The 20856-nt window shown below is 44.0% G+C and overlaps 1 protein-coding gene across 1 annotated transcript; it reads right to left on the bottom strand.

Annotated features, from left to right (window-relative positions):
- Positions 1-2964: 2964 nt before the first annotated feature.
- Positions 2965-5433, bottom strand: LOC147442310 (uncharacterized). Its single transcript, XM_086529634.1, has 2 exons — positions 4071-5433; positions 2965-3891 (listed from the first exon to the last, which is right to left on the bottom strand). Exons 1-2 carry the CDS (start codon positions 4447-4449, stop codon positions 3029-3031), a joined length of 1242 nt encoding a protein of 413 aa, XP_086385760.1. The 5' UTR covers positions 4450-5433; the 3' UTR covers positions 2965-3028.
- Positions 5434-20856: the final 15423 nt, after the last annotated feature.

Here is a 20856-nt window from a genome sequence, read left to right as displayed (position 1 = left end):
TTCTTTTGGTGTACAGTGAGATGGATAGAACAAAAGCCACTGCAAGGAAGGCAGGCAAGGGTCCAGGATTAGCATCTAAAGCAAGTAGCAGATCTGCAACCCCAAAGAAAAGATCTGGAAAACCAAATAAAATTCTGAAAGGGCCAAGGATAAAGAAGCTGCAAACCTGCATGGGACTTTTCAGAGAAATCAGAAAGGCACAGAAATGTGTAGATTTATGCATACCAAAGCTGCCCTTCCAGAGGATGGTGAGGTCCATATGTGATGAAGCTACCTTGGGCACCAAAAGGTGGAAGGTGGTGGCATTAATGGCTCTACAGGAAGCAGTAGAGGACTTCCTACTGGAGTACTTCAGTGACATGACCATTGTTGCAGCCCATGCCCACAGGGTTACTATAATGGACAAAGATAGTGAGACATTGAAAAGAATAAGGTGGAGGTATGACAAACTGCTGGTCCCCAATGTCTGCAAGGATAAGAAAATGAGGGAAATTTTGTTATAACCCCCGGAGCTAGTGCCACAGCTCACAGTTATAGATGTCACACATGATGTGAATACAAGGGCAAGGGCAGAGACTATTGCTTGCCAAACAGAGGAAATGAGGGAAGCAGAGCTTAAGGAGAAAGCAAAAGTAGTAGTGGAGTCCCAGAGGCAAACAGAGTGCAATGTGACCCTGTCTATAGAGGCAATGAATCAAGAAACTCTACTTTCAATGAAGAATGGTTTGCTTGCAGAGATACCATTTGTAGATGGAACCAGAAAGCTAGCTCTGGAAAAAGTGGACATTGATTTATTGAGAATCCAGATGCTCAGATTTCAGACACAATTATCTATGCTTGTCCTAAGTAAGTGTTACTATCTTTCTAGCTTTGAAAACTCAGATAATAGGTTTGCTAACTCAGGTAGAGTCTCTGCAGCCTGATCAAAAGTCAACTCCCACTGCACACTCACACAGAGGTGTTTCTCCTTGATCCACAAATGTCTGTAATTATTAGACAAAAGAACAGTCCATCTGGGACCTTTGAGAGTTGGTTTCTCCATTGTGCTATGCTGGAAGTTACTGTGATCATCTTTCCATATGAGAACAACCATCACTGGAGTCTCATATGCCTTGATGTTGACCAACCAGCAGTGTGGGTGTTCAATTCAATAAAAGGAACCCACCCTGAAATTAGGCTGTAAGTGTTTTGTATCAGAAAGTGTTTCTTATAGATATCCATGTAAATTTGAAGCCTCATGCTAACATCTTGACATTGCTTTGTGCAGTTGTATAAAGAGGTTGTTGCTTGCCTATGGCAAGCTATGTGGAAGGTATGAACTATACAAGGCCCCAATCAAAGAAGTACCTGTCCCAAATCAAACCGATGGGAATTCTTGCGGCTGGAGATGTCTTCTCCATGCAGAATATGTCCTGCAAAGCTACTTTGCATTAAAACCTTTCATGACTAAGGTACCCATTTGGCAATGCATTCAGTTAGTTTTGGTTTAGTCTATAAAAGAATTCTCACCATGTGGTCTTTCAATTTTGCAGAGTGCTTTAAAAAACTACACATATGATTATTTGCAAAGATACTGGGTAAGTTTAATACAACACCTGCTTACTATGTCTAGCCCTAGAGAGCTTGAAGATAGCAGCTTGGATGAGCGCACTATTGATCTTACAAAACATGACGTGCCACCACGACAAACCCCTACATCCGATACAGTGGAATCGCAACGGGCCGAGGGTGTCATATCAGCAGAAGATGAAAGAGCCGAGGATGAGGAAAGGTCAAATGAGCATATGGAAGGTGCTAAGGTTCAACCGGAGGAGACAATGAAAGAGCCAAGTCAGCCAGTGGAGGAGCCAAAAGAGCCTATGGCTGAAACCCAAGATGAGGAAAGCAGGCCTATAGATGAGCAAAAGGATATGGATGAGGAAAGCAGGCCTAGGGATGAGCAAAATGATATGGATCAGGCAAGGATGTATGAGGCAAGCCGATCAACCTTGAATGAGGCAGAAAGAGCCATGGGGGAGACCCCTGATGAAGATGTGAATGATGACTATGAAGATAAAGCGGAGGAGAGCAACAACAACATGAACACTACAGAGACTCAGTATGGACCCTTGCTACCTGTAGATACGGTTGTTCCGGTAATGTCTATTCAAGTATGGCAAAATATGTTCAGCTTCTAACTACTTATATGTACTTGTCAACTTTTACAGAGGTTGATTATATTGGACGTCAATGGATTGCTGCTGATGCGGGTGCCTCTCGGTGACAGAGGACCCTTTGAGGATTTGCAAACGTTTCGGATGGGAACTTGTCGAGTCGTGCTTCGTCCAGGAACCAAGGAATTTATTCAGTTTCTTCTTCCGTGCTTCAGAGTTGCCATATGGTCTTCAATGCAAAGGAAAAACTTGTCGCCACTAGTTGCAATAGTTTGCAGTGTATGCCAAGCTCACACGTCAGATTTTGCCTTTTTGTATGATCAAAGAAAATGTGTTACCGTTGAGGGCCACTACCACCCTAAAAAACCAGGCTTACCTCTTTTGTACAAACCGTTTAGCCAAATCGGTGTACCCTTTGATGCAACTAATACACTACTAATTGATGATACTCCTGAAAAGGGAGAACTAAATCCGCCGGGAACAACTATCTCACCACCTGCTTTCGAGGGGCATTCCTTCGATTTTTACCTTGAAGACATTCTGATTCCATACTTACAAAAATTGTATCTCAGTCCATTGTTCACGGACGAGTTTGTACTTTCTTCTATCATTAGAAAGTACAAACTCGTCCGTGAACAATGGACTGAGATACAATTTTTGTAAGTATGGAATCAGAATGTCTTCAAGGTAAAAATCGAGAGAGAGAGAGAGAGAGAGAGAGAGAGAGAGAGAGAGAGAGAGAGAGAGAGAGATTTGACGTGGTAAAGAAATGTATTTCAAGCACACTTTTTCACAGGGCACAATTGAAAAATGAGATCAATAAACTTCATGTCTTGAAAGTCATTTGTATACACTTGGGTTCACAAGAATATCTGTTACATTGACACTACTCCAACCCGACCATCCAACTCTTTGCACAAAATATCTTTTTCCCTTCGCCGCATCACCTTACGGCCAGCTAAGAAAAAGGAAAAATCTGATAGGTTCTTGTCCATTGACTCTTCAATGATGTCATTTCGCAAATGCTGAAGACTGCATAGCTCCCTTATTGTAACCACCAAGAGTAGGCCATGCTCTTTATCAATCACTTCCACATCCACAGTAGGATTATCTTCCAAACCTATAGAAACCTGGTCCATAGGAATGTACTTACCATTTAGCATTTGTGATCGCATATACCAAAATGAGAGTAACAGTGATTGGCTTGCAATCATGTACTTGACAACTAGAGTATCAAGCGCGACCTCGCACCGTAAACCAATCTCTTCCTTTGCATACCACCCTTTGTCAAGAAGTTTATCACAGGATGACTGCTGAAATGACTTGCACATGAACATAGTTTTTGTAACTCGGACGTTGTAGCTATGAAACAGCTCTATGAAGAGTGCAACAGGACAAAAGTTTGCAATTCTAACCAGTTTGGTAGGAATAGAGCTACGTAGAGACCTTTGTATATCCTTGTAGAGCTTACTTCGCATTGCCTCCACCATTGTTTCCTCGGGAACTGGCCAGTCCACAGTGTTCCAATCGGTTGGTAGAGGCACTTTCACCAACATTCCATTCTTATTCCCTGAGCTGAGTTGGTAAAAGTGGTCATAAAAAAAGATTCCCTCATCAGTCAGTCTTTTGCTGCTCCTCTCTGAGTACTGTAGAGAACCAATGTGGGCATGTACAACATGGAAGAGGCCTATTATGCACTCCACAGGTTCCCATTGCTCATAAGAAGAGGGATAAACATCTGCAATATATATAAGAAGAGTTAAACTAAGAGTATCAATAAGTACAAATGACAAATCTAATGTAATTGAGCTGTGAAGAGTGGAGACATTACTCATAACAAGCGGGAGAAACATTGCAAAATATATAAGAAAAGTTATAATGAGAGTATCAGTAAGTTCACATGTCAAGAGTACTTACAATTGCAACGTGGTTGATGTATATCTGATACATTTCCACCGTTTGCTATCACCTCTGGATGGGTAAACACATGCTGAACAAGAACTTCCCTTACAGATCTTTTACCGATTTCAACTTTGAAATCCAACACCCTGGCCTTCCATGCTGAGCGGTAAACGTTGATACCACTTGACCTCTTGGGTCTTCTTGGTTGCATGAGGACCCATGAACCTTTGTTTATCCTTTGTCCAACCCATTGGTTCTCTGCACTTATTGAAGCTGGTATTGTAATTGAGGATATGCTACTACTTGGCCTTCTAGGCAAAGTGTCGTTGTTGGTTGTTGGTGTGAGAGACAGTAAACACCTGGAGGCTCTTGGGCGAGAAGACGTGGACGCCATAACTCTCAGAGAAAAGCTTTAGTGGAGGGAGATTCACTTTGACAGCATTCTGATGGAGGGAAAGTGTTTTAGAATTCCAATATCTTGTGCGGGCTTAATGGTCACCCTCCAGTACGTTAATGACCATAAGAGAATATCAGAAGTGGGACCACACGCAAGCACCTAAAAGCTCGGTAAAAGGAAGGAAATTACTATGCTACAATCCTAGTTTCGTGAAAGTTTTATGCTATTTTCCTATTTTTTGAGTCTTTCCACGTACTTTCCTACGTAACGTAGCCTTCATGCTCATTGGACGCGCTCTATTTTTCTCTCTCTTCATATGGCCCTCCAAATGACCTCTGAAATTTCCTAATGAATACGCAGCACGCAATAATGGAGCTCACACTTTGTCAGCAGCCCCCCGCCACGCCCGTGTCAGCCTAGCCTTGAGCTCAAAGACCAGCGCGGAGCACCATGCACTGCACTGCGAGGTCGTCGACCTCGCCTGCACCGCTCCTTGCCTCCAGGCTAAACACGATACCCATAACAAAATATCTCCCTCTCTCTCTCTCTCTCTTTCCCCTGCATCTTGGCCGAGACAGATGTCATCCCTTTTTCTCTCTCCTCCGCGTGGCAGGCCCCAGCCTTTTCACTTCGAAGCCATGGAACGGATCTCTCAAGATTCCCATTAATTCACTAGCTTTGAAAAAATTGGGTAGACATATTCGAGGGAAAGGCTTTTGTACTACTATTTTTCTAGTGTACTACTCGAGGGAAAGGCTTTTGACTAGAGAAGACTCTTTTAGCATGTGTTTTTGATAGTACTAGTACGGCCGGTCGCTCTCTCGATCTCTCCCCCTTTCTCCTTCTTTATCGCGTGCAAAGGAGCTTGTTTTTGTTTTGGACTTTAACCTTCACTTTGCATATTGCGACACGTGTAAAGGGCTTCCCCTTCCGCCATATTATATTAGTGGATGGGATTGCCCCAACATCAAGAGCTTCTGTGAGGGAGGCACCGTATACCTAGCTAGGTACGATTGGGGGCAGGGGGACCCCGGCCGGCCCGGTGGGGGGGCCGGGGTCCCCCTGCCCCCAATCGTACCTAGCTAGGTATGCAGTGCCTCTCGAGCAGAAGCTCATGATGTTATTCATTGTATGAAAAACACTAGAAAAGACTCCGTTTTCGTGTACTATTTCCATGTAATGAATGCATACTTTCTATACTTGCATACTGAGTATGAAAAGATAATTCTTCAAAACAGACGAGTATGGGGTACCCAATCCTAGAAAATGGAAAAATCGCTCATTAGTTGGAGGTAGAAAAGGGAAGGGAGAGAGGTAGATAGGAAAGTGAAGGGTAGGGGACAGGCTACGTGTAGGGCATGCCCCTCTCTTGCCCTTTTCATCTCTCTCTCTCTCTCTCTCTCTCTCTCTCTCTCTCTCTCTTACACACACACACACGCGGTTGTCCCCCAGAGCCTCAGACAGGTCTCGATCTGTCTCTCTCTATCGAGATAATTGCTTACCGGGGGGGGGGGGTTGTTGACGTGTAGGGGAGAAGGGCGACGCTCTTGTAGAAGATGGAGGCCGCTCTTGTCGCTAGGCTGGGCTCCTGTGAGGGTCAGAGAAGGCAGCACGTCGCAAGTGGATGAGGTCTCCCATGGGAGGGCACGCTGTGTGCAACAGGAGTAGTGCACACAGGACCAGCGAGGTGCATAGCATAGGCCTCGCAGTTCCTTACAGAAGATTCTAGGGAATCTTTTGAAGTAATGAATTTGATTAGTAGTGTCCTAGTAGGGGGTAACAGACGAGTATGTTAGACGTATGGGAATAGGCCTAAGTTCCTTGGGATTAAAATCAGTGAGACGAGCAATTACAAATGGGGTTGCAAAGCATGCGAAGGCAGGAGATGATGATGAGGCCGGAGAAGGCGAGGAGGAAGCCAAGCACAAGGAAGGCGCGCGGGGAATAGATGCCAGGGTCTGACAAGGGGACGCGCTCATGTTGGGGCTGAAGGGAGTCGAGATCGCAATCATCGCCACGCCATATAAGTTCCGCAATGTTCTCGTAGAAGAAGTCAGAACAGCAACATCAAAAGGATGGAAGCTGGCATAAATAGAGCGTGCGCCGGCTGAGCAAGGAACTGTACATGATTGTGAGCTGGTGGTGTTCGCAGCTGTGGCGCAGACCAGCATGTTCACAGGTGGGGGCCGGTCTCCATAGCCGGCCTGGTCACCGCGGGCTTTATCGTAAGTGCCCTGGACAAGCTTCGCCGAATGGGCGAGCAACAGCAGCAGGTGCTCTTTTTTCAAACTCGTCAGAATGCCGGCAGCTATTTCAGCCTCATCGCGTGTGGGATGCTCTCCTTCAGGCTTTTCAGCGCCTTGGCCTTCTGGCCAGCTCCATCGACTGCCACAGCGAAGGAGGCGCTGGCTGTAGTGCTGTCTCGGTCGACTGGCCGCCGGCGTCAGCGGACGGCGGCGCTGCAGCGAAATGGGGAGAGGAATTACCTGAGGAAGACGTTGTGGTGCTACTGTCTTGGACCAGTGTGCTCTCTTGTGACACGGCCTGGAGCACCATGGAAGCCTGGAATACAATGCATTTCGATCCTCACACTAGAATTAGACTCCATTCCTCCCTTCCTTCATCGATCTCCTCCCCCTCTCTCCCTCTCTCTCACGCGCACGCACACACAGACACACTTGTAGAATCCGCAGAACTCATTCCAGCTCTCGACTTCTTACTGATCCCAAGTCCATCTATCTCTCTCTCTCTCTCTCTCTCTCCCTTCCCGGCCATAGCTGCAGACACAGTTCCTCGACCTTGGTCTCCGTGGAGAGATATAAGTTCCTTCTCTTGCCCTTGATAAAAGTAATGCTGCTTGGTGGCTCAAACATCACATCAAGGATACGGAAAGCTTGACTGAATTGCTCGTTTGATTCGCCTTTAACCCCTCGCTCTCTCTCTCTCTCTCTCTCGATCTCTCGACCATCGTATGGGATGTCCCGTGACATGTTACGTAGATCAATGAGATGTATAATGTTTAACAACATAGGATTAACAACATAGTAGTTCAATTGTGCATAAAACCATAGTATTGGTTACCCTAAGGTGTACTACAATTTTTACAAAGAGATGTTAGAGATGAGAACACTAAGCTAATGCAACGTCTCAGAGAAATTTAGTGAGTGTTAAGACGTGTGGACATGCAAGCTGTTAACCCTCACGGCACACGGACACCCAATGATCTATAAACGTTGTATTATTTAGAGTCAGGTATCGGATTTGTCGGACCAATAGGAACAGGGTAAAGGTGATCGCCGATGACAGGCGCACTCTAACTGGAATATTCAAGGAGTTAGTTGGCTAAGTATGGACGTCCAAGTGTGAATGGGGTGAGCTCATATAACCACATTGAGGTGTTGACGGATCTACACTCTGGCCACGCCTACTATGTAGGATGGATAGAGATTGTACAATCCACCTCTAGTGCAACGAGCATCGAAGATCAACAGAAAATGATATGTAATGTTATCCATGGCATTATTCAATCAGAAAGGCAAATCGAGGGGTAAATATACTCTCAACTGGCCCCATGAGATTTCTGGATACGAGCAAGGCTCAACAACCTATTCTATCACAAATGGAGACTCCTCTAATGAGTCTCATGGACCCATCTTACGTCATTTCACCTGGGGTCTCTATGCAATCTGAGCCTCCGAGCGACAACTTTAGCTTCCCTAACTTGGCTCAACCCTCTATTAAGGAAAACACAGTGCTCACTCCAGGGATAGGCCTGACAGAGAATGTACCGATGACATCTACGGTTAGCGCAGTGCCACTACCTAGTGTCGTAGTACCTAATATGGGGCCTCGACCGTATGTGCCTCTAGCCCCTTATGCACACATGGACCCCACACCTCCAATTGTACCACTTGTTTATGCTCCTCGAGTGCCGCTCCCTAGCCCTTATCCGAGTGGACCTATGCCCGGTTATGTTCCATATCTTGCATCATCCACACATATGCCAAGACCGGTACCTGTCCCTCTCCCACATATGATTCCAAGAGTACCTCCACCGGCCTTGCGTCCTCACATAGGTGACTTGGCAGCGTTTGCTCAAAACCATAGGTCGATCTATCGCGGAAAATATGCGTCATGCATCTGATAGAGAGCTTAGAAGTAAGGCAGTACAAATTGCCAAACTCACGCAAAAATTCAATGGGGACGAAGATGCTAGAAAACACATTGAAGTGTTTGAACAAGTATGTGATTCCTTAGGGGAACGCAACGAACTACATAAGTGCAATGCCTTAAGCTTGACATTAAGTGGGAAGGCTGGAGATTGGTATAGAACCCTAAGGGTGGACGAGAAAACAATCTACCCTACCCTTCGAAGGTTGTTTCTAAAGGAGTACATACGAGAAGGTGTGCTTTGGGGTGTAGCATCTCAGCTACAGAAGGCCGAACGTAAGGAAGGAGAGTCATTAAGGGACTTCATTAGTCATCTAAAGCACTTAAACTCTCGCTGCCCTGTAAATAAGCGCTTCAACAATAACCAACTGCTTGATCGATTCATTCGAGGGTGGAGGAAGGAAGGAATCTATAATGGACTAGTGATTAGAGGTATCACAACCTGGGAAGATGTCACTGCCAATGCAATCCAATTAGAGGACAACTTGATGATAGCAGGCATGAGGGTGTCTACTGACACGAGATCCACTAGCTCACAAGCCATTGAGTATGAGCCCATGACTGCAAATCCCATTGCCAATGAGCCAAAGGTATTTGAGACATTCTTGATAGACCTCACCAAGGCAATCCAAGAGTCTCTTGAGGATAATCGACCCCCTCAAAATAGTCACATGTATCCAAGAAGGGAGCAAGAATGGTGTTCCATTTGCTTAGGTCCACATAGCACTAGTGAGTGCCCTACGTTTAGAGTAAAATTTAATGGAACTTGCAACGCATGTGGTAGGTATGGTCACCAAGCTAAGGATTGTTTAATGATCAAACGTATGATGGCAAATAGACCACCTGTAGCCTGGACGGATGCACCTCGAGCTCCTGTATTGATGCCTGCTCCACTTGTTGAGCAACTACCGCAACACATGGTCCCTAGATCTCAAAATGTTGTACAAGCTACACCGCTACCACCTCCTGTGCTAGGACCGTAGCCCCCGCATCCAAGAGTCGCCCCTATGAACCAAGTGGGTTGCGAGCCATCTAATGCTTATGCAGATGGCTGTGAGGAGGAAATAGACACTAGTATTGCCTACGGACTTGATACATTGGAAGAGTGTCCTATATACTACATGGAAGATTGTTGGGGGCAAGTCAAGCCGGTTTATCAAGCTGCTGCTCTCGCATCCAGAGGTCAAAATATCAACACCCAGGCTAGGAGGCCACCTCTTCAATGCTACGAGTGTGGTGGACCACATCGGGCAGCGGAGTGCCCTATTAGGCTGCAAAAGAATGCTGCACAGATGCAAATGAATCAAGGGAGCACGTCTGGAATGCCAATACTCACATGTAATCGTTCTGGCATAGATCACTTGATTGCCCAATGCCCCTATAACCCAAATGCGCCTAAAATCACACCCCTAAATTTGGTCGAAATTGCTAGTGTGACATCGCCAATACCACCCGTCGCACCCGCTTATGCGATTACACGGTCCATGCTTCAAGGGCCAGGCCATATCCTCGAAGAGAGAGATACCGCGTCAATTATCCAAGCAAAGAAAAAGAAGACACGAAGGAAGAGGTCGCAGAATACGGGAAATTCAAAGCCAAGTTTCAAAACAAACATAGGAACAGGAGATGACCCCGTGTATATGAATGACCTCAAGGATGATTCAGATTCAATCGAGACAATGGAGACTAGAACCAATACCACAAAGGGAAAGACCGACAAAGAAAACCATAACATGGAATTAAATGAAAACCGAATAAGAGAAAACCATAAAGAGCCTCTGAAAACACCACAAGTGTTTCCAAATCCAATCCAAGACCCCCAAGATAAACCGCAGGGGCAAAAAGGGAAGAATCGTAAAAAGAATATTGGGGCGTACCCAAACCCAGTAGACGAGATTGAGCAGGTGAAACATCTAAGAGGTTTAGTGGAGGAGACTCAAAGGAAACTAGAACCAGAACCCATGCATGTCAAAATTCATGACACAGTGTTTCCCACGCAAGTTCATCCACCCCACATGAACCATAGACCGTTAGCCATATCTAGTATCATCCAAGAAGGGAGTGAGGACGGGACATCAGAAAGTGAGCATACACCTTTCTTGTTGGAAAGGATGTTTAACGAAGGAATACCTGATCCCATTGAGGAATATGAGATTCCATCCTCACCAGTTCCTAGTCAAGGACCTACACCCTGCAAAATGCCAATGAATGTTGCCAAACTGGTGGACTTCATGTCTTCTGAGGCCCGAACCACGATCATAGCAAAGCTGTATGGAGATCCTGAGTTATTCTTTGCACTTCGAGCATTCCTTAACGAAGAGCTACAAACGGGATTACCGCAGTTTGCGCAACCAAATAGGCCTGACTCGATTATGATTGATGAGAAAAATCATGTGCAATCACTTGACTTAGATGGACACGAGTCTGTGATCGAGGTACCCATTAATGAATTAGGGCAGTATTTTGAAGGCGACGAGTCTAATGCGACCCTACCCATCACTACCAAGGGATTAACTATAAAGGGAATTCTTGATGGTGGTGCGGGAGTTAGCATCGTTACAAAAGATTGTTGGGAATCCATGGGAACACCCCGCCTCAGTGTTACAAACATTGTGGTAAAGATGGCAAATGGCACCATAGCCAAACCTATGGGGATGCTCAAGGATCTTAAGATCAAAGTTCTAGGACACAAGGTACGACATACGTTCATTGTAATGGATTTCTCTAAACACCTTATGTCATATGAAATGATTTTAGGACGACCATTCATGAGGGAAGCACAAATGGTTCATGATTGGTCTAAAAATCATGTCTATTTGCAATTCCAAGACTCTGTACTTAGAGTGGATTTGGTGACTGGTAAGGTACACCCCTTAGGGAGTAAAACCATTATTGATCATCTCTCCGACACCACAGCTCACTCGGACCCACTACAATATTGTTACACTTGTAAGAAGGATACAGACATTGGCCAAGATTCTCCTTACATGGATGTGTTACCGGGTATGACGGAATCAGACAACGTAGACTGGGTACACCTAGCTGCAACCATAGATACCTGGGGAAATAGAGGAACCACTTGGGTCACACCAGAGGGGGAAGAGGTACCACAAATTGCACCTCTGAACATGATAAGTGCCATACATGCATCTTCTAAGGGCAAGGCAATTGTAGACCAATCTGACAGTGACACCGATAGCTCAATAGAAGACTTTGACCAGCACGACTCAGACACGGACTCCCAGAGTGAAACGGATTCTGAATCTCATGAATTAGAGAGTGGAGCAAGTTCAGAGTCAAAACATTCAGAAGGACCGAGCACATCAACCGATGATATCTCCTCCGAGAGTGAAGAGGACACCAACGAGGACTCCTTTAGTGAGCCAGATCTAAATGCAAATCAAAAGCAGGTCTCAAATAAGAAAAAGAAAAACTTTAAGAGGTGTTGATATCGAGCCAATGTACATGCTAGGATAAAAAAGAAGAGATCCTCGACAGAATGGCTCAGTTATATAGGAGCATGTGATGCTCATCGAAAATTGGTAGACGATTGGGGTGAATATCTCCAAAATGTTATGTGGTGTAGACCGCGACCCCATGACATAGCCCAATTAGAGATCATAGACAAGACAAAGTTGATCCGCACTGCAAGGAGGCATCAAAACCAAGAGTTAGCTCGACAACACAAGAAAGCAGAAATGGAAGCACAGACCAAAGCACAACCAGAATCCACAGACTTGCATCCTGCACCAGAACATTTCAAATCTTACACCACAGGGGAAGCAAAGGTTGTGTACACAAAAGCCCAAAGAATACCTATCGATGGGAATAATGGAATCTATGATGGTCCGGCAATAGTTAAAGAAATAGAATTAGCCGACCTCGGTGAAGAATCTAAACCTGTTTTTATTGCCCAAGACCTCACAGAAGTTGAAGAGGCGGTCCTCAAAGAGCTTCTCAAGGAATTCAAGGACGTATTCGCTTGGACGTACCATGATATGAAAGGTGTTCCACCTTCTGTGGTCCAACATACAATCCCTATGATTAGCAGTGCGAAGCCCGTACAACAAAGACCCTACCCGATGAATCCTAAGTACGCAAAGATCATTCAAGAAGAACTAGAAAAGCTTATCAAATGTGGGTTCATATATCCTATTGAACACTCTGAATGGGTGTCTCCAATAGTTATCGTGCCAAAAAAAAAAGGGAAACTCAGGGTGTGCATGGACCTCAAAAAAGTTAATGCAGCTACTAGAAGAGACCATTACCCCCTACCATATTCCGAACATGTACTCGAAAGAGTTGCAGGCAAGGAAGCTTATAGCTTTCTAGATGGGTACTCAGGCTACAACCAAATCACGATAGCGCTAGAGGACCAAGCTAAAACTGCCTTCATCACAGAATTTGGCGTGTTTGCATTTCGTGTGATGGCTTTTGGCTTAACAAATGCCCCTGCTACATTCCAACGATTAATAAACACTGCTTTTAAAGAATATTTGAGAGAGTTTTGTGAAGCTTTCTTAGACGACCTTTGTGTTTACTCTTCTTGGAAAGAACATCTATCATGTTTGCGGAAGGTGTTTGAAAAGTGTAGGTTATATCGTATCTCATTGAACCCGTTCAAATGCCAATTTTGGGTCAAGCATGGAGTTATTTTAGGGCATATAGTATCTAAGAATGGTATCTCAACCGACGGGAGCAAAATTAAAGTGATTCTAGAGTTACCACCACCAACCAATTACAAGGGAGTTCAAAGGTTCATGAGACACGTGGGTTATTATCGACGGTTTATTTTATTTTTCGTTGAGATAGCAAGTCCTTTGTACAAGCTTCTCATTGAATTTAAATGGACTGAAGAGTGTGACCAGGCCTATGAACAATTGAAGAAAACACTAGCAAGTGCTCTGATTTTAAGGACACCTAACTGGGATGTCATTTTCCATGTGCATATTGATGCATCAAACTTTGCTATTGGGTGTGTTCTCACTCAACCAGGAGAACATAAATTGGACTATCCCATTAGCTTTGCAAGCCGTCAATTGAACGATGCTGAAAGGAACTACACCACTACAGAGCGAGAAGGTTTAGCAATGGTTTATGCAGTAAAGAAATTTCTCTACTACCTTCTGGAAAACAAGTTTGTATTTTATGTGGATCATCAAGCATTGCTGTATCTGGTAAACAAGCCATGCTCCACAGGAAGAATCACACGATGGTTGTTAATGCTTCTGGAGTTTGATTTCATGATTGTAGTGAGACCCGGTAAAAGGCACGTCATGGCTGATCATTTGTCTCGCATACCCAATGGTGAAGCCCCTACAGGAGTTGATGATGAATTACCCGATACTTCCCTATTCATAGTTGAGACTATGTCTGAATGGAGTGAGAACATTGTTAACTTTTTAGTTAATGGTTTTCCACCCAAGGAACTTCGTAAGGATATCGCTCGAAGGCTAGTAAAAGAATGTGAACCCTATTGTTTGATTGCCGGAACTCTGTATAGACTAGGCAAGGACGATATTCTTAGGCGTTGTGCCCGTGAGGATGAATATTTGTATATCTTGCAAGAAGCACATATGGGCATAGCAGGAGGACATTTTTCAGGAGACCTGACTGCTAGAAAGGTGCTGCAATCAGGCTATTGGTGGCCAACTTTATTTAAGGATGCATCACTTTTTACAAAAGGGTGTGATGAGTGCCAACGTTACAAGACCACACAGCGCAAAGAGTGAATGCCCTTGCATCCTATTAAAGTAACCCAACCATTTGAAAAATGGGGCTTAGACTTTGTAGGTCCAATTAGTCCCGCAACTCGTGACACTCAATCTCGATATATTCTAGTTGCTACGGACTATGTAACAAAGTGGGCTGAAGCTAAGGCTTCACAAAAAGCAGACGCGAGGACAACAGCTAAGTTTATTTTTGAGAACATTATCACAAGATTTGGTTGCCCTTTTGAAATTTTTAGTGATAATGGTACCCATTTTATAAATGAGGTAATAAGAGAGCTTACCACGACCTTTATGATATCCCACCATAAGTCTACACCTTATTACCCGCAAGCTAATGGACAAGCCGAGAGCACCAATAAGACTCTAATCTCTATTTTAACCAAGACGGTAGAAGCTCATCGCACTGACTGGGATTTGAAGTTGACATCTGCTCTATGGGCTTATCGTACTGCTTATAAAGTGGCTATTAATTGTACGCCATTCAAAATGGTATACGGCCAAGAAGCGGTTATGCCTTGGGAGTTTGTCATTCCTAGTCTTAGGGTAGCTTCGCAAGAAGGATGGAATGGTAACCCCTTAACCGAGCGTTTTTATATCTTAGAAAACTAGACGAAGAGAGACAGTTGGCTGTGAAAAATGCTCTTGTGGAAAAGGATAGGAGAAAGAAGTGGTTTGATCGCCATGTGAAGGATAAGGACATCAAAGTTGGTGATAAAGTCCTTATGTATGGAGTACGTAAAGAGAAGAAAAAGTTGAAATATGTTGGTAAAGGACCATATAGAGTATGTGAAATTACTCCACAAGGTACCCTTCGTATGGAAACTCTTGATGGAGTTGAAACCATTGGATTCCTCAATGGGAGTAAATTCAAAAGATATTATGATCCTTTAAGCCAAGAAGAACTACGGGCCATTGATCAAAAGAAGGCCGCCAAAGCACAAACCGAGTTAAACAAGATACAAGCTCAAGCTGAGGCTAAGGAGCGACAACAACGTATAAGACAAAAACGAGAGGCAAACCTTGGAGTCACAAATGCATTCCACGTGGAAATCAAAGAGGATTGGTTGGACTCTGACACACCTCTACGATACCCTATTGAGTTAAATAGTGCCTATGGAAAAGTGCTATATAACGCCTTATTGGACACGGGTGCTAAATATAATCTGCTATCCTATGGGGTGTGGTGTCAGTTAGGGAAGCCACCTCTATCTGAGAGTATTATCCAAGTCAAGGGTGTCAACAAGAAAAAAACTATGGTTTTTGGAATCTGGCACACTTCTGTCCGTTATGACAATGGAATTGTAGCTCAAGACTTTTTGGTCATGCCTACTGGAACTATGGAGGGTAATATAAACCTAGGACGCACGTGGATGATAGCCACCAAATGCACTATTGATTGGGGGACTGGGGGTGTCACAACGCAAAAACCAACTCTTATCCCTACCACTCAAGCCATAGTCCCTGAGATATTGCCTAAGGAAATAAAACCCAAGACATTGCATGTCCAGGAGGTTGAACCATACGTCTCCATAGCCCAACTCTCTAGATCTTCAACTGATGTAGTTGAAAGAAAGCTTGAGACACACAAGAACCATCCTAATATAACAAAGAAAGCATACAAGTGTGTCCCTAAAGCTTCTTTAGTAACCATGGCTGATGCTAAAAAATGGAAGCCTCGTAAGAAACGTCCCACTCGCTCCAAGAAATGTAAGAAAACGTGGCGCTGGATTCCTAAACGACTATTAAAAGCCCAAGGATACTATGATGGAAATGAGCAAATTTGGGTACCTAAACGTAAGATGTGTCCTTCCCTATCGACAACAAACCCATATGAGTCAAACAGTGTAACGCTAAAGCCAATGTCAGACCATGGGAAGGGAAAGATCACATAATGCTACGTACACACCTAGTCCAGAGCTAGTTTGGGCTCCAAGGCAAACCCAATTTATTCCACCTAGCTCAGGAAGGGGGGAGTTCCATGAAGCTTCTAGCTCCTCATGTAATACATCCATAGAAGTAAAAGCTTCTACGCAGCCTCCATCTATAGTAATGGACCTCAATGAAGCTACAAAAGAATCCACACCTCTCAGTGTTCAAGAATCACCTGATGAACCACTTCAAGTTCGATCCTGGGAGAGTACCTTACCACCCTTGCAACTTGACGAGGCACCTAGGGTAATAGAAAACTACTGGCAAAAATCCTCACCTATTACTAACTGGAACAATTGGTTTCAAAGGGTGACAAACTCATTTCAAACGGTATGATCTACCCAAGGAAGGGGGGAGTGTTTGTGGACATCCATCATTCACTTGCTTCCCTCTCAACCTTTCTCCCTGACCTCTTAATCTTCGATCTTAGGGAATGTATATATAAAGCCTTATACTCACAAAAACAAGATAAAAAAGTAAAAGAGCAAGAGCCATCACACAAATCATAAAAACAAATTATGCACAAGAACACGACCCTTGTAATATTTTCACTCTAACCATCATCTATTTGCGTGTACAGATATGGCTAGTACGCTAGAGTCATCCACTCTTGCCTTGGGTGAGAGGTACCCTCGTTACTTTTCACAAATGTTTCACATGGTCTTTCCAGTGCTTGCATGTGAATGGGATTTGATAGGTACGCTAGCATGTGAGAGGAATTTTGAGGAGTTAGAATGGATGATACGTCTCTTGACCACGTCTGATCCATACTTAGTAGAGAGTGTTTCTCCCATTGCACAAGCCTACCCTTTTGACTAAGATGACTATAGGTGTCTAGCGACCTTCTTAGTAAACATGGGCACCTATGATGAAGAAGAAAATTTACATGACTACACGGATGGCACATATGGTCTCATGGATGATGACTTTGTTTATCTCGACGACGATGATAGGGGTTTAGCCTTAGGGTTTCCCCCCAACCTCTACAATATCCTATTCCCTTGACTCTTTAGGGGGAGTGCAAATAATTAGGTTAGGGTTCCTTATGTTTTTTGTTGTGTTCAATAAGTGTTGGTACCTTTTCCCACTAATGTGCCTCCTGGAGGTATTCCTTTTGTTTCCTAGTGTGTACATGAGCTTGTTGCTATTGATAGGATTTGGACCTTCATGGAACCTTTCTCTCGTTCACACTTCAAATCAAGCGCGACCATCAACACAAACAGGTGTTTTATGTCCATTAGCATTGCCCTTATCTTTTTGCATCCATGTTTGTCTGCTTTGATTGTGATTGGTAGCATAATATTCAGCGCATTTGCTTAGTATCAAACATTTAATTCAATGTAATGTTTTGTCATAATCACTTTTCTAGGTTTAAAAATCAAGCAGTCCGACTAAGCTAGTTTGACCAAGCTAGGTATTAGAAATCTTCTCTTAATACCATGGGGAATGCCTTCCTAATAAGCAATGGTTACTTAGGTTCTAATCGGATTTAGGCAGCATTGTGTGAAATGTACTAGGGCTTTCTAGTGGGCTTAATCCTATTGACCTTTAGCTTAAGTATTATAAAGGGAGTTTACTAATGTGATGAGCCTTGGGAGGGTAACAGTGTTATATGACCCCCCAAAGCTACAAAATTAAAATGCTGAAAATGAACAAACAAAAAATCAAAGTGCCACAATGTAAAATTTTAAGCTGGAAGAGAAATCCCTGCTTAAATTGTTACTTCACTCACATGTATCGCCTATGGTACTAGAGCCCTAGAGGCTCCCAGTGTGGGCGCTTTTCCTTGAAAAGCAAAAAACCCAAGGCATACAAAATAAGCACACACATCAAAATTGAATCAATGTGAAAAGACTTTGGGGGGTCAAAGAAAAGGTAATCAGTCAGGCGATGATTTCATGAGAAATTCCTTTTATCGTAGCTTAACTACAAGGTCTTCTAGGTATAGCCTCTAGTCAGCCCTCGAACATCAAATACTTGGCTCTCGCTATTAAACAACTTAATTGACCAGAAAAAATTGAGAAGTTATCCATGGTATTAATAGTCGAGCTCTAGTGCCTTTTGACCGTTAAATTAGCGACCCCGGACTTGTTTAATTTTTTACCTTTACATCTGTTTATGCATTTGATTATATTGCAATTTAATGTTTATTGCTGAAAAATTGTCTAAAATTCTGTTGCCAATCAATTTGTCTGTGTATTGCATATGATTTTTAATTGTATATGATAATGCAATTACTGTGGCAATGCTGTTTGATTTTGCAGTGATTGAAGAAGACTACCCACATCCATGTCGACTGCTCTCCCATCTCGACGAACGAGCTTCAACTGGATAGCTTCCGAGGAAAGAATCTACATCAGGAAGGGGGGCATGTTAACCCTCACGGCACACGAACACCCTATGATCTATAAATGTTGTATTATTTAGAGTCGGACCAATAGGAACAGGGTAAGGGTGATCGTCGATGACAGGCGCACTCTAACTGGAATATTCAAGGAGTTAGTTGGCTAAGTATGGGCCCCCAAGTGTGAATGGGGTGAGCTCATATAAAAGACACTAAACCTAATTTTTACTCATTCTCTCATTGTGCAATAGAAGCCGCTCTTGCTCCATCTCCACCTTCTCCTTCACCATCTCCTTGTGTGTGTGTGTGTGTGTGTGTGTGTACGTGTGAGAGAGAGTGTGAGAGTGTGTGTGTGATGGAGCGTTGCGGCGGCACGACGGCGGCGAGGCGGTTGAGCGCGGCGTAGCGACATCTCCCTCTTCTTAGCGGCGCGGGAATCCTTCATTCGCAACTACGTAGGAAGGTGATTGACACACCATTCTTCCTTGTGAGCTTGTCTGTTGTATGACTGTGTGCTAGGAGCCTTTGTGGCTCGCACACGGCGCGTAGCAAGTCCCTAGACGTGACACAAGCATGTACTTATATGGAGTGTTGGGATACGCACATCCATATGTGCTTCTAACACTGGAATTAGTTGTCTTAAGAGATCAACTCCAATTCCATTTTGGCGATCACGGTGGCTCGAGCTGAAGCTCGTTGACTGAAAGACTCTTCTCCCAGTTGGAAGTTTCAACAATGGCACCTAAATCCACTCGTGGCCGGAAATCCACCATTTGTGTTGATCCCATTCCTGAGGAGTCAGGAAGAGAGTCTGATCCCAAGCAAGAGAAGATGACTGACATTGAGGCTCAGAAGGAGCATAGTCAAGCTGATGAGGCGCAGGAATGACAGCACTCCAGCCATTATCGACACTGACGGGCAAAACGGGAAGCACGGAAAGCCAAGAGTTCCAAGAGTTCTTAGTCCCGACAGAGAGATGACGATACAAGGAAAGTAAAAGTAGTCACCATACATCTAGCAGACAAATCAAAGAATACATTGACACTGAGACAGAGATAGAGATTGACTGGGATGCTGACACTAAAAATTGCAAGAAGACTCATAAGCGCCATTCTGAATCCAAGAAGAGAAGTGGCGGGATCAATAGTAATCGAAATGATTACACAGCTTCCCTGAAAATTTCTTTTCCAATATTCAAGGGAGGGAAGAAGGATGATCCAGGCGTTCTCATACAGGCTTTCAAGCAGTATACCGAACTGAAAAATATTGATGAATATGAATGGGGGGAATATTTTCCACAAACCTTGAAGGAGGGAGCAAGGAAATCGTATTACCATTACTCTGCCTGCCAGCTTTGATGATACAAAAAATTGCTTAAAGCCTTCAGGTTGGAATATTTCAACAATAGAGGGGATGAAGATATTCTTTGTGAACTAGATAAGATCAAACAGAGAAATTTATCAGTCCGCAGTTATGTGGAAAAGATCAAGGAGCTAACTAGGCAATTACAGGAACCGCCATTTGAGAAGAGGTTGAGGGCATGGTTTCTGAATGGGTTCAGAAGAAAAAAGCTTAGGAAACAAGAGGTACCAGCCCCTACCAAGAAATTCAACGCTCTGGTCCAAAGGGCATTAAAGCTGGAACACCAAGCCAAGAAGGAAAAGAGCCACAAGAAGCAAAGGACCAGTAGCAGTAGCTCTGCTACTGAAAGTTCTGATTCCAGTGAGGTGTCCAGTAGCTCCGAGAGCAGCTCTAATGAACGAGCCAAGGAGAATTCAAAAAAAGGATCTTGGACCAAGAAAATTGCAGCAATGGCTAGACAGATTGCCGAAATTAGCCACACAAGACAACCAGTTTGGAAGATGGAGACTTGGTGTTCAAAATGCAAGTCCAAGGACCATATCTCCAATGAAGTCCACAATGTACCTATTGTAAGGCTTTTGGTCATCTATGGAACAATTGTGGCATCAGAATTCACCACTTTAAGAAAGGCAAAGATCTGTCAGTGGTTACCTACACTAAACCAGTGAAGGTAGAACCAGTCAAAGAAGTTCAAGAGGATGTGGAACTAGCGGCTAAAATCACGGAGGATTTAGCCAAGAAGCTGCCAGAGTAGCCAGAAAGTTCCAAAGCTAGAGTCATTCAGAAAATACCAGCCCAATCAACTGATAAAGATCAGTCAGTACCGGCCATAACTTAGACCATGCTGGGTGTGGTACATGGACTAGC

Source organism: Adiantum capillus-veneris, chromosome 14 (assembly GCF_014529385.1).
Source record: "Adiantum capillus-veneris isolate H3 chromosome 14, ASM1452938v2, whole genome shotgun sequence".
Taxonomy (NCBI): Eukaryota; Viridiplantae; Streptophyta; class Polypodiopsida; order Polypodiales; family Pteridaceae; genus Adiantum; species Adiantum capillus-veneris.
The sequence above is the reverse complement of the archived record's forward strand: the minus strand, read 5'-3'. Positions and strand labels throughout refer to the sequence as shown.

Coding starts and splice junctions, on each gene's coding strand:
- LOC147442310 (XM_086529634.1), bottom strand. CDS start 4,449: ATGGCGTCCACGTCTTCTCGCCCAAGAGCCTCCAGGTGTTTACTGTCT. Junction 3,892..4,070: donor ACATCAACCACGTTGCAATT/GTAAGTACTCTT, acceptor TATATATTGCAG/ATGTTTATCCCTCTTCTTAT.